Source organism: Chenopodium album, chromosome 16 (assembly GCF_948465745.1).
Source record: "Chenopodium album chromosome 16, dcCheAlbu1.1, whole genome shotgun sequence".
Classification (NCBI taxonomy): Eukaryota; Viridiplantae; Streptophyta; class Magnoliopsida; order Caryophyllales; family Amaranthaceae; genus Chenopodium; species Chenopodium album.
Window position 1 is genome coordinate 46,209,754 of NC_137849.1, and position 15,365 is coordinate 46,225,118.

A 15,365-nucleotide genomic window follows, 5' to 3' on the forward strand; every position below is an offset into this window, starting at 1 on the left:
GTAAAAATAAGGTAAAGTGAACGGAGCCTTATTGTATAAAATTATTGATGATATTGGCGGTTTTCATTTAACATTTGAAGTTGAGTTTCCTCAAGTCACGAACGAGTCAATACTCTCCCTTAATATAAACTCTAACGTTAACCTATCCAACTTCTTAATGGAACCAAATACGTTAGTGAAGACCCCATACAACCACTGTGCAACGAAAAGCCATGTTTTCTTATTAGATAAGCCGAACAACGAACGTTACTGGTGATAAACTTTTAGGGCCTGTTCACTTCACCTTAATTTTAGTTCAATTCAGCTCCAATCAGTTTAGTTCAGCTCCTAATTTCCTTCTCTCATAAAATATTCATTTCAACTTAGTTCAGTTAAGCTCCAATCAGTTCAGTTAAGTTAAGTTCAGCTCAGTTTATTTTATTTAATTATTTATTTAACCTATCCAACTTCTTAATGGAACCAAATACGTTAGTGAAGACCCCATACAACCACTGTGCAACGAAAAGCCATGTTTTCTTATTAGATAAGCTGAACAACGAACGTTACTGGTGATAAACTTTTAGGGCCTGTTCACTTCACCTTAATTTTAGTTCAATTCAGCTCCAATCAGTTTAGTTCAGCTCCTAATTTCCTTCTCTCATAAAATATTCATTTCAACTTAGTTCGGTTAAGCTCCAATCAGTTCAGTTAAGTTAAGTTCAGCTCAGTTTATTTTATTTAATTATTTATTTTTTAAGCTAAAAATAACTAACACAATTAACAGATTTATTAGTATAAATTCTAATGATGTTACTGGCTTTAGGCTGGCAATAAAAATAATCTATGTGCGAAATTAATTTTGAGATCAACACATATATATATATATTTTGCATGATCATTGGAAATAAATGTTTATGCTCTTTAATTCTGATGCTATTAGAAATGAGAAAATATGATAATATTTGCCAAAAATGAAAAAAAAGTCTCGCTAAACTCGACCCATTTATGTATTTATGAGTTATGACCGTCATGTAACAAAATGCAAATCAAACAAAACACTCCGCAACAAACACATAATCGTGCAACAAATGAAGCTAGGTTGAATTGAGGTTGCCCATACCATAAAAACACCATGATTAAACGAATTGGTGTCCTACCAGTCTATGACTCATATCGTACATGTACGTTGCACATGAATGAATATTGAATAATTAATATTACCGTTCATCATTCGAATTAAATCTTTTTGCCCAAACAAAGACAAAAATTATTAATCACTATTTTCACTCATTCATTTCAGCTCCTCTCTCTCCTCTTTCTCTCTCTTCAAACCCAGTAGATTTTCCGACTAGAACCTCTAAACCCAGAAAAATCTAGGGGAAATCATCAATTTCAACTTCTTGAACTATCAATTTATCCATTTTGACCGGTGAATTTGTGAAAATCGAAACATTCAATCATTTCAGGTGAACCCCATTTGCATTATTTTTTCTTCTTCTGGGATTTTTCTTCTTCATTTTTCGTAATTTGTATGATTTATGACAGTTTTCTATTGAAATGGTTCATGAAAGTTTCTGGGTACGAGTGAATTTGAATGCCCTAGTTTTACTGTATCTCAATTATGCTCACATTTGGTGTGTTATTCTTATAGTTATTTATTAATTGGACAGTTTATATTGCTTTGTTTTGTCGTTGACTGCAAAATGGGTTAGATATTTTGATGAAATTGTGTAGATTTGTGTGGTTAAATTGATATTTAGCGATACTTTGGGCAAAATAATGCTGCAATTTTTGTTATTTTATTGATAGATTAATTAGGGTTAGTGATGAACTAAACTGATTATTGGACCGCAATCGATGAAGCTGCTAATTGAACTCATTTTATATCAATCCCAGAAAGAAAAGGGAAATGATTTCACTTTATGAACACATAAGCTGTAAGTTGGTGATAAAAATTTAAACTATTAGTATCTGGATGCTATGGCCATTGGCTTTTTGCTCGTATCGTGATGCTATTATGCCCCAAGTATGTTGCTCCCGTGCAGTTGTACTTATATTTGGTTTATCGAGGTTTTTACGAGTCCTGCATGAGTGGTTTTGCACCCTTGGGTGTGAAGCCAAGTTGGAATGGTACAAATTTGGTTGTATGAACAGTTTATGAAGGTTTAAATGTTGATCAACATTATTCAATCCAGGTAGTAAATGGTAGGTTAAAATTATCAGTCTTATATACGAAGTATAAAATTATAAACTATCTCTACTCAAGCATATTCTACTTGATATATTCTCCTAAAACTGATTAATCAGTCTATGTGTGTTGTAGCACAAAAGAGTGTTGGCTTACCAGGGAAAATTATCTTTCATGTCATATTTTTCTTCCAGTAAATTCTTGCCTTTTCTTTAGTCCTAGCTAGAAGTACGAGTTTGTTGATAGTAGCAACTAGCTAGTGATACTTTTTGGTGTTTATTGAAGTTGCTATGAGTGCGATTACTGTGATATGATGAGCTCAACAAGTTTGGAGGTTCTTTTATAAATCAAAGAACAGGTATTAAATTTCTGTTTTCTAAGCACATTGACAAAGTTTCTTTCCATGCACAGGGGAAGACTGTTTTGCATTTCAGCTGGATGCTTAGCCAGTACCTATAACCTTGCAGCCTTCCGGTTATAGGTTCGTAACTTCATGAAGAGTTAGCCTGGATATTCATTGAAGAGTCGAGAACAGTATGGATAAAGTACCTCAGGAATGCCCTTACCCAGGATGCTTTTTCTGTGTAATGAAGGAGGGAAACCCAAGTAAGCGTAGAGCTAGCATTCATAAATTTTTCAGAGAACTTCCTTCACAGGATGATGATGGCCAGGTTCTTCCCATCAGTGGCCTTTGGAACACTGCCATGGCACATCCAAATGACCCTGAGTTCATTGAATTGGGAATATTTGAATGCATGTCGGCTCTTATATGGAAAGGCTTAAAGAATCGTCGGTGGCTTTCTCATGACCAAAATATATACATTCCTTACTATGCTGCCCATATTATTGGTTCATACACTATGAATATGGAGGAATTTGCTGAAACTTCTGTTCATGCTGGAGTAATCCCTCCATTAGTAGAACTTCTAAGAGGTAGGCTGACTTGGGTTGAACAGAGGGTAGCAGTTCGGGCTCTTGGACACTTGGCCACTTATGCTAGTACTTTTCCTGCCATAGCAAGTCATGGTGAAATTCTTGAGCTATCTATTCAACTGGCGATGAGCTGCTTAGAAATTGTCTACACACACTTTTATCAGTATGTTGACAGAAGACTTAGTTATCACTGTGATTTGCTAACACGTGGCATGGGAGGAGTGGAAATGGAGTCTAGGAAGGCAGAGGAATGGGCAAGTCAACTGCAATGCTGGTCCCTTCAGCTAATAAACTGCTTTGCATTTAAACCTGAGTTCCTTCCTACTATATGCAAGCCTGAGTTCCTCTCAAAGCTGCCAGGTATGTGGGGTGGACTTGTGAATGAAAACTCACCTGCGGGCATTGGTTTGTTACGGACAATTTGTCATCATAAACTTGGCCGGGGACCTGTTGCTAACTGTCCCGGAGTTATTGAAGCACTGTGCAATATTGCTCGCTCCTCAGATGATTGGCAATATATGGCTGTTGATTGTCTTCTTTGGTTGCTCCAGGATACAAGCACTTGTCAGAAGGTAATGCTCTGAGCTGAATCTTGATAGGGATCTTCATTATAATTGTGAACTTTAGAGAGCCTAGCCAGTGAGAAGTATCCCTTGTGAAAGTTTTGAATACCAACTGTGTTTAGACATGTTAATTAGATTTACAAGTATGTATGAACTTTCTAATATAAATCATGTTGTGCCACTTGGAGACCCTCTGAGGTTTATAATCTGTAATATTTTTTTGCTAAACCCTTCTTGAAGATAATTTAAACTGAGGGAAATACATCAGCTGATCTTAATTAATTAGTACTGTATTTCAATAAAAAAAAAAATTATGTACTCCTTTTATAATTTTTAATTGGTCGATTTTTTGTCTTGTGGCATGATGCTACTTTCCTTTTCTGAACCTTTCCGAGAATAATTCATATAAGTTTCAAATATATTATTCGTTTGTGTATATATGCTTCTCATTCTGATCTGCAGGTTTTTGAGAAGGCAGTGCCTGCTTTACTGGATCTATCAGAGATATCAACGCTTGGGGATCACAAAAAATTGGGAGATTCCATTGTTAATGTTCTTCCGGAATGTGTTGTTCATTTCACATCAGCAGCTGGTCGTAACTCTCTGAGTGACCACATAAAAGAACAAATTGAGGAGGTTCTGAGTGCCAGGCAAAGATTGAAGTCAGAGAAGAACATGCCCAAAGAGGACTTGCATATAAAACAGGCAGCTGGCTTGGTGGTCAAGCTTGAGGGGAATTCACAATTCTCTGCTGGAAACATAGCTGGGGCTGCAGCTAAATATTCGGAGGCTTTGTCATTATGTCCGATGAGATCTAAGAAAGAGAGAGTTGTCTTATATAGTAATCGTGCTCAATGCCATCTGCTCTTGCAGCAACCCCTGGCTGCTATAAGCGATGCTACACGTGCTCTTTGTCTACATAATCCTGTCAATCGTCATGCTAAAAGCCTTTGGAGAAGAGCTCAGGCTTATGACATGCTTGGGTTCGCTAAAGAGAGCTTATTAGATGCCATTTTATTTATCAATGAATGCTGTCAGTCAAATGATCCTGACCTCTCATTGAGGCAAAATAAAGTTCCTGACTATGCTGAGCGTTTAGTTAAAAAGCAAATGCGTGCAGCTTGGTTATTTAGGGAAGCAGCTATGAAGCATGGAGGGGTTCATGGGGAAGCTGGCGCTGGTGACAATTCTGGTCAAGAGACTGATGATTCTGAATGGGAAACGGCCAGTGAAAGTGATGTAGGAGATGAAGATAATCATGAAATGAAAAGAGAAGATCGTGACTGGAACAAAGATAAAAAACGAAAAAACAATTATAATAAACCTTCTATTAAAGGTAATACAATATACAAGTATTTATTTTTAGTTCTCCATAGCTCATTGACCAAGTATTATGTGTTGTTATTGGTATTAACTATAGAAGATGCTGATTGTGCAGAGCTGAGCTGATGGCTAGTGCAAGCACCGCAGTGCAGAACGCTCTCTCTAGTTTTTGTGGGACTCAGGTAGGATCTACGTTGTGTATGAGTGAAAGGGAGTTTTGCTGCTAGTAGTGTAAAATATAAAGTTCAAGGAAAAGTATTAAGCTGCTTCAAGAGACACAGCTTTTCTTCTATATGCTGCTTAGTTTCTAACTTGCAGACTTGCACTCCCTAATTTATTTGAGTGATAGCTGAGATAGGTTGCAACAATTCAATGATCTAGATATATATGATTGTAGTCATAGAACTGGATACATAAGTATGTAGTCAGAACTGGGGTGTTGAGAAGTGGTGCAACTAAACTAGCAAAGAGCTCTAAAGGTCTAGTTTGAGCATACATATTTATATTAAAAACGAACAGATAAATCAATTTCACAGTTTTAATAGTCTCGTGATTCATGTATTTATGTCAATTGTGTTGATCAATATTCTCTTTTTCTATGTTCCTCTGAATTTTCTCGCCATTTTACTTGCAGGCACTAAGAATGTAATAACAACCCTGCTTGAAGAGTTTGGTTAAGCATTGAGATGATTGAATCTGTTTCCTGCTTATTTATATGGTGCAAGTGTCACTGTAAAAGAAAATCTATCCTTCATCTTATTCAATTTCGAACATCAGCAGCCCTGACTGCAGCTGCAGGCTGTGGAATTTGAAGGTGCAAAAGAGGACCTACTCAAGTCACTGTATTTAGAAGATGTAAAACATACAATTTTTCTTCCCTCTTTTTCCAGATTTTTAGACAGTTTTGCTCCTTCTAATGGTAAAACCAAGAATGGAGCATTTGTGTGAAAAACATCTAGACTGAAGCAATTGTGTTGCTCTCAAAATGAGCTCTTTTATCTCCCTCCCCCCCCCCCCCCCCCCCTTCTCTCTCTTTTTTTTTTCTATGTTTTTCTAGTGGTGTAAGAGAATATTGTATATAGTCTTGATTGGGTGTGTGTTTCGCTTTACATTGCTTAAGTCATTTTGTTTTCCAGCATTGGTTTTATTTACTGTCTGCTATATCTTGTTGAGCAACCTTGAACCAGTGATTTGTTAGAAGTACTCGTGTTGAGGATGTGGTGTTGCCCGACTGTTGGACACACTTTGGCACCCAGGCACACCTCTTACCTACTTTTTATGTGGGGGACCTGGGCAGCTGATATTTGTTTATGAAGAAGGGAAAATAAAGAGCTACAAAAAAATTGTCTTGGATCACTGGAGCATCTTTCAATTCTCATCAAAATACTCGCAAAATGAGGTCTAGTCCTTACAGCGAAGGAGGCATTTGATGTGGTTGATTTCTCGCTTGTCTTCTAAAGATCGTTGTTACATTGTACAGGCTTTTTCTTCTCTTAAGCAGGGATTAATTAGAATCAAATGCATTGCTGGATTGATTTGCTCTTATGCAAACCTGTAATCATGTCATATGAGTATCCTAGTTACCTAGTATAGGATTTAAGTGTGAATTTGCTGAAGCATTCTTCTATTTTTTCACATACACCATTTATAATCTTTTTTTTTTTACGGGAACCCCTACCTCCAAATCTCCTCTTCATTTTTAAAAGAATGCTTTTCTATAATCGACACGAGTTTTAGATAGAGTGTGGGGTGTAAGTGAAAAAACAAATTGTACGAGTAGTTTATAAGCTCGAAAACATAAATTGGTGACTAATTTATTTACCTAATTGGTTAATTATAATATGTCATAATATGTCGTTTTACTAAGTTGGTGAATAATTTATGTTGTTTTACTAAATTGGTGAACAATTTATTTACTGACTATAATAATATCTTGTTTTACTGCACGTACAAGTCAACACCAGAACATTTTAATTAGTGTTACATGTAGTATTAATCAGCAATCAAATCATAATTTATAATTATGTTTAATCCAAAAAAATTCATTTAAAATTGACTTGAGAGTTGAGAGTTTGGTGGTCAATATCTTATTGTATTCACACCACTCTTTGCTTTTCTTTGGTGGGAGCCAAATCTTTGCTTACCCCCTTCCAACTTCCCAATTTAATAACTTAAAAAAATCAAAAATTAAAACCACCCACCATTTTAAAGAACCTTCCACTATCAAACGAATTTACCAATCTACCCCTCAAAATTTCAGTTCCCCAATCAAGATTTGTTGTAAATTTCTTGATATTGTAAGGGTAATTTAGTCAAAAAAATTATTAATTTTCGTCAAAGTTTTAACAAAAACCTAAAAAGAAGCTCCTTCCCATAAAGTTGAAGATGACAGGAGAGACCATAATAAATAAACAAAAGAAAATAAAAATACAGTAATATAAATAAAAAAAAATTAAAAAAATTACGTAAAGCAAAATTTGTTTAGAGGGGCTTTTTATTTTGAGCATTTTATTTGGTTACTTTCATTTTTCAAATTTCTCTCTAAAATTCTATTTTGGGGATTTTACTTTTCCCAGAAATTAGAAAAGAGAAATTGAAATTCGGAGTCATGAATACTGGCGATCTTCTTAATATTGAACCCACTGAGCTCAGATTTAACTGTAAGTCAAATCTTCTCTCTCCTATTTGATTAATTAGTTTGTGTTTAGCCCTAATTCGTAGCGTTTCTTGGTAATTCTGGGTTAATTGTATTAATTTGTCAGATTTTGAATGTTAATTGTGGCAATTTAGGGTTTTTTGACATGGGTTTTGATTAAATTTTTGTGGGGTTGCTTTGGATTTTGGTTTTATGAAGTTGAAGTGAGGAAGCAGGCCAATTGTTCTATGACTTTGACAAACAAGACAGACAAATATGTCGCATTTAAGGTATGATTTTATTTTATTTTTTGTATTAATGATTGTTGATTAGTCTTATAATTAGAGCTTGATTTAATTAATATGCTCTGTGTTTGTGTTAACAAAGGTTAAAACAACCAATCCAAAGAAGTATTGTGTGCGTCCCAATACTGGGGTTGTGTTACCTGGAGGAGCATGTGAGGTTACAGGTAATGATTAATTGTATGCCATTCATTTTCTTATTATGTGTTTGAGATTAGTTTATACTCAAATCTGAAATTATTGTCTTAAGTCGTTGCGTTACTGATAATTGAGATTGATTGTACTGGGAATTTGGATCCATGGATTATAATACTTGGCTATAAAGAAAGATCATTTTGGTGATTCACGCTGTTTAGTCGATTTGTAATCTGAAGATCTGGTTGTGCTCTAGGACTAAATTGGGTTTACCTAGTCATATTAAAAATGCTAGTTGAATTCGCAAGCTACAACATATATGCGCTATTTGAGGCTTTTGAGTTGACCATGGTTGTGCAGTTATGAATATTGGTCATTAGTTTTATTGAGTAAAATTGATTGTGATTTCCAATTGGACATTGTAGTTACGATGCAAGCCCAGAAAGAAGCACCACTTGATATGCAATGCAAGGACAAATTCCTAGTTCAGAGTGCTATGGCACCTGATGGCATTACAGCAAAGGATATAAATTCTGAGATGGTATGGCTGTTTCGCATCACTTACTTATTATGAAGACTTGATTTTGGATCTTAATTTGTTCTCATTGTTGGCTGTCCTTTTATTTTTCATCTTCAGTTTAACAAGGATGATGGGAAGGTTGTGGAGGAGTTCAAGTTGAGGGTTATTTACGTTCCTGGTAACCCTCCTTCACCAGTCCCTGAGGAATCAGAAGAAGGATCCCCACCTCGCGAAGATGTAAATGAGCAGGCTGCATTGGCGTCAGCTGTAAGTGTGTTCATGCGTAGATTTTGTTATTTTCCGAGTGACTTTTTCTTCCCAAATTGATTAATTTTGGTTGCTGGTTCTTATAGGTAACTAGATCTTTTGAAGGGACTAAAGAAAAAGATTCTGAGGTAATTCCATTTGTCTGTGTTAATTATTTGGAGAGTTAGAAAAAATTTCATTTGCTTTCTGCGGGCCAAACTATTTGTTTGTTGTACTAGCTTAAACTTGATAAGGAACATGATACACATAACTATAAGTGTGTAAACTGAAAAACAACTTGCATTGTGAATGTTATCTTACATAAACTTTGTGGCGGAAGGTAGAATGTTTCCTAGATAGTTAAATGCCTGATTTTTAAATCCAAATGCTCATTATTTTGTTGGAAGGCATCTGCATTGCTCAATGCCTGATTCTTAAATCTTAATGCACATTTTGTGGCGGAAGACATCTATTTTGATGAGTTGACTTGACCTGTTATAATATGACATGCTTTTTGTTTATATAATTCTCAAGTTCTGATGATTTTGTTCCATGTCTTGAAGATTATGTGTAGTTGTCTACATGCTGTACAAGAATTGTCCCCCCCCCCCCCCCCCTCTGGTTTCTCATATTTGCAGTGTTAGAACTTACATATGCACATATCACTGCGTAGAAAAACTCAAATAATCCATTTGTTCCTCTGTTTTCTTCTGCATTTCATCTTCTCCAGCTGGGGAGATTGGGGGTGGAAAATCTTCAGTCTAAGGCGGTGTTTGAGTTCTGAGTTTAGACTTCAGAGCATGGTATGGCCCTATGGGGTATTCGGGTTAGTGCAGGATAAATTATAAAGCATTCTACATATTTAGTTAAGAAAAGTGCAAAATTGATAACTGTGGGCTGTACTTGAACAAACTCCACAGGTTCACCTTATCCATGTTCCCTCCTTAATCACCATACCATCACCAGGTCCCTTATCTGGCCACTGTGTTCTCTTTGCCTTTATCCTAATATCATACTGGGCTACTGGCCAATTAGCTAGCTCATACCTTTTCCTATAATGAATTTCAAACTCCACCTATGCTGTCTCAAAGGTGAAGTAGAGATTAAATGTGAAAGAATTAGTTGAGGAGAGAATAGTATCGGGGAGGGGTTAATTTACAGGAAGGAATAATACGTGGATTTAGTTTTTCATCCATAGGTTTTTGCAAATCAGACAGGTTAATATAGAGATATATCTACGGCTATGCCAAAGATTATTACTGCATAATACCAGATTGTCAGAGCTCCTACATCAAATAACTGCTGGGGAACTCCCAAAGATTTTTAAATTTATTGGAAGATTAGGTGAAAAGCATCTTGCATCTAATTGGGACATTGACTTACCCAAATATTTTCGTACCTCCAATTTCTTATGATTGGGATTCAGGTAGCTAGTTTCAAAAGTAGGATAAGTCTGACATAGGGAGGAGGAAGGTGAAAGAAGCTATGTTGGGGATGGAGTGTACAGTCAATGTGGCAAGGAGGAGAAAGGGTTTACAATTTGTTCTGTTATTCCAGATTTATCCTGAATGAAGTGCAGCTCATATTAAAAGTTAAATTTTGATTAACCTAAGTTTTAGATTACTTCTCATGCTCCTCATCTCTTTCCTAAACTGCCCTTCTTATACGAACCATAATCTCTTTCTCTCTCTCTCTGGAAGACTGGAACTGTTTTGTCTAATTTCAGAATTTGTAAGTTAAAGCTGCTTGGCATATTTACATTAGCAGTTTTGTTTTAAGATGCCAATGTGACCCTCAAGTTATAGATTTTTAGACATTTTTCTCTTACTTGTATGGCTGGTTCATTGGGTTTTGCGCTGTGTTCTACTTGCTAGATACTGCATTTTCAAAGTTTTTTTTTTTTTTTTTTTTTTTTTTTTTTTTTTTTTTTTTTTTGTTTCTATCTTAGAAGTATGGTCCAGTTACTCATGCTTCATGGGCAAAGTGGTCCTTTGGTGAGTGATGCGCTGGTGCCAAATGCTGTATAAAAGTTCAATATCCTTAGTGTTTCATGCTCCCTGGTCTAATTGAATCTAATTCCATTGTGATGTTCTCCATAGCTTAAAATTATTCTATTAATTGATAATGTAAATTTGTATCAAGAGCATAGTTTCAAGTTCTTTTTGTTTGGTTGCAAGAATAAGTTGACATTTAACATTCCTAGTGTCATTGTATTATGTCTAACACTCTCTCATATTTTTTTAGGGTTTGATAAGCAAAATTAGTATTATTAGCATAGTTTTTATGATGTAGCTATATATTGCAGCATCATTTAACATTCATGTCTGTTGTGGTCTTACTACCGAGGGAGTGTGAATTCATTGTGACAGATTGTTTTGCTAGGATTTTATGTTAATGTTAGTATCACGTATAGGGATCTCAGCAGGAGGCAGTATTTACATTAATGTTATTCCTGGATGTTGGCCTTTTCCCCCTCTAATATCTCCCGAATTAGAATGCTAACGGACATGTCTGTTCCAGGCACGGTCTTTGATATCAAAGTTGACTAATGAGAGAGCTTCTGCCATTCAACAGAATCAGAAACTTCGTCATGAATTGGTATGATGCCTAGCTTGTCTTTGACACTTTATCTATGCTTAATTGCTTATCATTCTGTTACTTGGATTTCTTCTTTTTCTTGCTATATCTGGTGACATCATGTACACTTGTCCTGATTTTACACCCCCCCCCCCCTCTCTCTCTCTCTCTCTCTCTCCACAGAATTGTTACAATTGTGTTAATAATCTTTAAAAACTGTATTTCGCTTATTGACATTTGTTACTCTGTGTCTTCCTTTCTTAAAAAGCTATTTCTTGGTTAAGACTGAATTATTACAAAACCATTAGTCTCCTGACATATTGGTTCTACTTAACAGGATATGATGAAAAGAGAAATCGGCAGAAGACGTTCTGGTGGTGTGCCAGTGTATGTAGTGGTGCTGATCGGCATTCTCAGCATACTCCTTGGGTACTTGATGAAGAGAACATAGGACTCACACAATACATGCAAATTACCATCTCAAAAGGCCAAACAGAATGTGCAGATAGATCATCTATATGGATGCATCATTGTCAGAACTGTAAAAAAATTGTAGTCTTGGTTATTTCTATTTCTGTTGACACATACACTGGCAGTTAGATCTGGTTTTGTGCATCAACTATCTTAGGTCTTTACATACTGCAGCACTCTATTTTGGCAGATTTAGTCTAATATCTAGTCCCATGATCTCAGTTGTTGGTGTGCTATCTCCATCCTCAGGTCCTATTTGAAGAAAAAGGACTATATATCGTAAAATTTCCATGCTGGATTGTTGATCTTGGCCTTCCTGTTTGCCCCTCTGAACTGACACTTGATGAATTTTTGTAGTGTTTGTTTCATTTGTTTGAATGAATAATGGCTGATAGCTTACAATCTAGAACTATGAGAATATCATTTCTTCAAGGAGTATGCATCGACCTCCTCATGTTTACGTGGTGTTTATTTTATTTGTATAACATGCCATTCTACTTTGTTTCAATTTTCCTCCATATTAAGGCGTGACTTTTTAGGTTGTAGGTATGTCAAAACGTTGACTATATGGCTAGAGGAAAACTAGTAACGGTGTATATAACGGGAGACAACCAAATGGGAATTACTATGTATACAAACCATTTTATTAAGGACAAAAAAAAATTTAAAGAGCATGAATTAGCATAGAAGGTATAAATAGTAAATATATGGTTTGTTTGCCAATATAATAAATAAAAACTTACGCCGAATTCTATTGTGAAATTAGGCAAAGTATATGAATTAGCATAGAAGCGGAATATGAGGTATGATGTTTTCTCTCTTTCTTATTTTTAATATTCGAATATCAATTTTAACATCTAGGGTTGTCGTTAATTCTATTGTCAATTTAGTGTTTTCCGATTCAAGTATTGGTTTTAATTTAGGGTTTTCCGATTGAATTATTTTCATCGGCTATCTTTGTACATGCAATAATTTCTATTAATCAATTGGACAATTATACAAAATTGTAGGAAGTGATGAGAAGTGATGATTTTCATCTTTCATACACGATTATTTTTATAATTTGTAAATTTGTAATAATTTCACATAATTTGTTATTGCACGTATACATATTTTATGTGTATATATATTTGACACATATAAATATGTGTACATATTTTATGTGTACATATTTTATGTGTATATATATTTGACACATATAAATATGTGTATTTTTCAATTAATTTATATTATTTTCTATATATATTTGCATTGAATAATTTATTTATCTTTTCGATGATATTAAGAATTTTTAATTTTGAACATTTTATTATTCTCAAAATACTATCCATAAGATCATAAGTTTAACCTATAAAGTTACATAATTATTATCTAAAAATTTAAATATAAATAGAATAAATATCTTTTTTATGATTTTTTTTTTCATTTTTTATTAATGTTGAATAAGTTACATAATCATTATTTGAAAATCTAAATATTAATAGAATAAAATTTACTTTTCTATCATTTTTTTTTCATTTTATATTCAATATCAAATATTTTAGTGTGTCCTAAAAAACTATACTTCAAATGATAACAATGGTTTTAAATGATTCGCTCATCTCGATTTTGAATATCGAATGATAAACGGTCTTAAATATTTATTCATATCTTTAAGATTTATCTATTTAAGATTTAAATTCGGCTTCTAATGCATTTTCAAATTTAGGTATTTCTTTAAATATCTCTTTATGATGTATCTATCTATGTAATATTTAAAGAGAAGAGGGGTTTTTGGTTGGGAATTTTTGAATGGACCATTTTACCCTTTCTAAATAATTTATTCTAAAAAAAAATTAAAATCTTACTTTAAAAAATAACTTTCATTTTTAATTTTCCCATAAATTTAGAAAGATAACTCCTCTCATGGTAGTTACGAAGTATTTTAATTTCTAATAACTAGCTTCTTCAACTGTAGTTATGTTAGACTATACGAAGTATCTACAAGTAGTTTAATTTGAGAATTTTTATTTGATGATACGGAGTATAAAATTGAAACTTTGGTGTTAAAAAAAGTTGGTAGTGCTTGTAATTTTGCATATGGTTTTTCCAATTGTTATAAGTATAACACAACGTACTATAATTTAATTAGTAGTAAAAATATTAATATTGTGCACATATTTTACAAGCATGTACAAGTTAAATGATACGTAGTATAATTCATATAAATACATACAATGAAACTTATTTTAGTAATTATGTATGATATATAAATACAATGAAATTTATTTAAGTCCGTGTAATGCTTCAAAATATATATATATATATATATATATATATATATATATATATATATATATATTTAAGTCCGTGTAATGCTTCAAAAAAAAAAGAAAATATATACATACATATTTAAGTCCGTGTAAAAGTATAATGTAGGATTTTTTACATGCTTTTCTCTTATAGCCCATCCCTTGAATGGATTTTTACATCAACTAATTAGAACAATACAGAGTAATAGATTATGTCATTTATGCAAATAATCAAAGTATATAAAATAACTTTATGAACGAAATATAAAAAACTATGTGAGTAAATTTGGAGGGGATAGTCGTGCACGCATTGCGTGCGCCTCTAAACTTGTTTAGTTAACAATTGTATCAAAATTTTATGTTTATATAAATATTATTTTTGATGTTAATCGTATTTATCTAAAGTTTTCAAGCGGCAAATAATATACTAGGAAAATGAGGGAGCCTAGGTTAATATCAGAGATTAACTTTTTTTTTTTTAATTTTTTTATTTTTTTTTATTTTTTTTTTATTTTTTTTGAAGAATAACATTTGGAAAATGTTATATATAGCCCTTAGGGTTACATATAAGCTTTAAATTTATACTTGAAAATCGTAAAAAGTTAAGAAATCATAAAAATATAAACACTAATTACACTGACGTGTTTTTGTCATGAATTCCTAATTTTATACAATTTTCAAGAGTGTATTTAATGCTTATATATAATCCTTAGGGCTACACATAACATTACCCCATAACATTTTAGTTTATGTTCTCTCTCAACTTTATGCATTGATTTCTATGCCATTTTACCATTTTACTTTTGTCATTTAAAAAATAAAAGAAAATGAATTTACCTTTGAAAAATTAAAAAAAATTCCAACGGGCAAAGGATATACTTGGAAAAATCCAACAAAAATCATAATGATAATGAAGTAACCGTTGATATTTCGAATTCATTAGATCGACGGTTGACAATTGAAGCGTGTGATTAATATAAATCATCTTCCCGTGCAATCATTTGTAGCCTGTCTTTCTTACGCCGAATCCCCCTCTCTCCTATCTCCATCGGTCCACCCCTCGCATAATCGAGTTTTCCATTGAAGCGGCTTCTGAGGTATGATGTTTTCTCTCGTTTTTATTTTTAAATTTTAATATTCGAATATCGATTTCAACATCTCGGGTTTGTCGTTAATTCTATTGTCAGTATAGTCAATTTAGG

General features: G+C 33.6%; 2 protein-coding genes across 2 annotated transcripts; both read left to right on the forward strand.

The window, feature by feature from the left end:
- Positions 1-1,240: 1,240 nt before the first annotated feature.
- Positions 1,241-6,105, forward strand: LOC145586715 (uncharacterized). The gene is made up of 5 exons (XM_081643618.1): positions 1,241-1,445; positions 2,579-3,672; positions 4,126-4,999; positions 5,102-5,168; positions 5,621-6,105. Exons 2-4 carry the CDS (start codon positions 2,704-2,706, stop codon positions 5,110-5,112), a joined length of 1,854 nt encoding a protein of 617 aa, XP_081499744.1. The 5' UTR covers positions 1,241-1,445; positions 2,579-2,703; the 3' UTR covers positions 5,113-5,168; positions 5,621-6,105.
- Positions 6,106-7,436: 1,331 nt separating this feature from the next.
- Positions 7,437-12,346, forward strand: LOC145586716 (vesicle-associated protein 1-3-like). Its single transcript, XM_081643619.1, has 8 exons — positions 7,437-7,646; positions 7,841-7,911; positions 8,009-8,090; positions 8,484-8,599; positions 8,696-8,845; positions 8,932-8,973; positions 11,345-11,422; positions 11,739-12,346. The coding sequence occupies exons 1-8, from the start codon at positions 7,595-7,597 to the stop codon at positions 11,850-11,852; spliced, it is 705 nt and encodes a 234-aa protein (XP_081499745.1). The 5' UTR covers positions 7,437-7,594; the 3' UTR covers positions 11,853-12,346.
- Positions 12,347-15,365: the final 3,019 nt, after the last annotated feature.

Coding starts and splice junctions, on each gene's coding strand:
- LOC145586715 (XM_081643618.1), top strand. CDS start 2,704: ATGGATAAAGTACCTCAGGAATGCCCTTACCCAGGATGCTTTTTCTGT. Junction 3,673..4,125: donor ATACAAGCACTTGTCAGAAG/GTAATGCTCTGA, acceptor TCTGATCTGCAG/GTTTTTGAGAAGGCAGTGCC.
- LOC145586716 (XM_081643619.1), top strand. CDS start 7,595: ATGAATACTGGCGATCTTCTTAATATTGAACCCACTGAGCTCAGATTT. Junction 7,647..7,840: donor CACTGAGCTCAGATTTAACT/GTAAGTCAAATC, acceptor GGTTTTATGAAG/TTGAAGTGAGGAAGCAGGCC. Junction 11,423..11,738: donor AGAAACTTCGTCATGAATTG/GTATGATGCCTA, acceptor TCTACTTAACAG/GATATGATGAAAAGAGAAAT.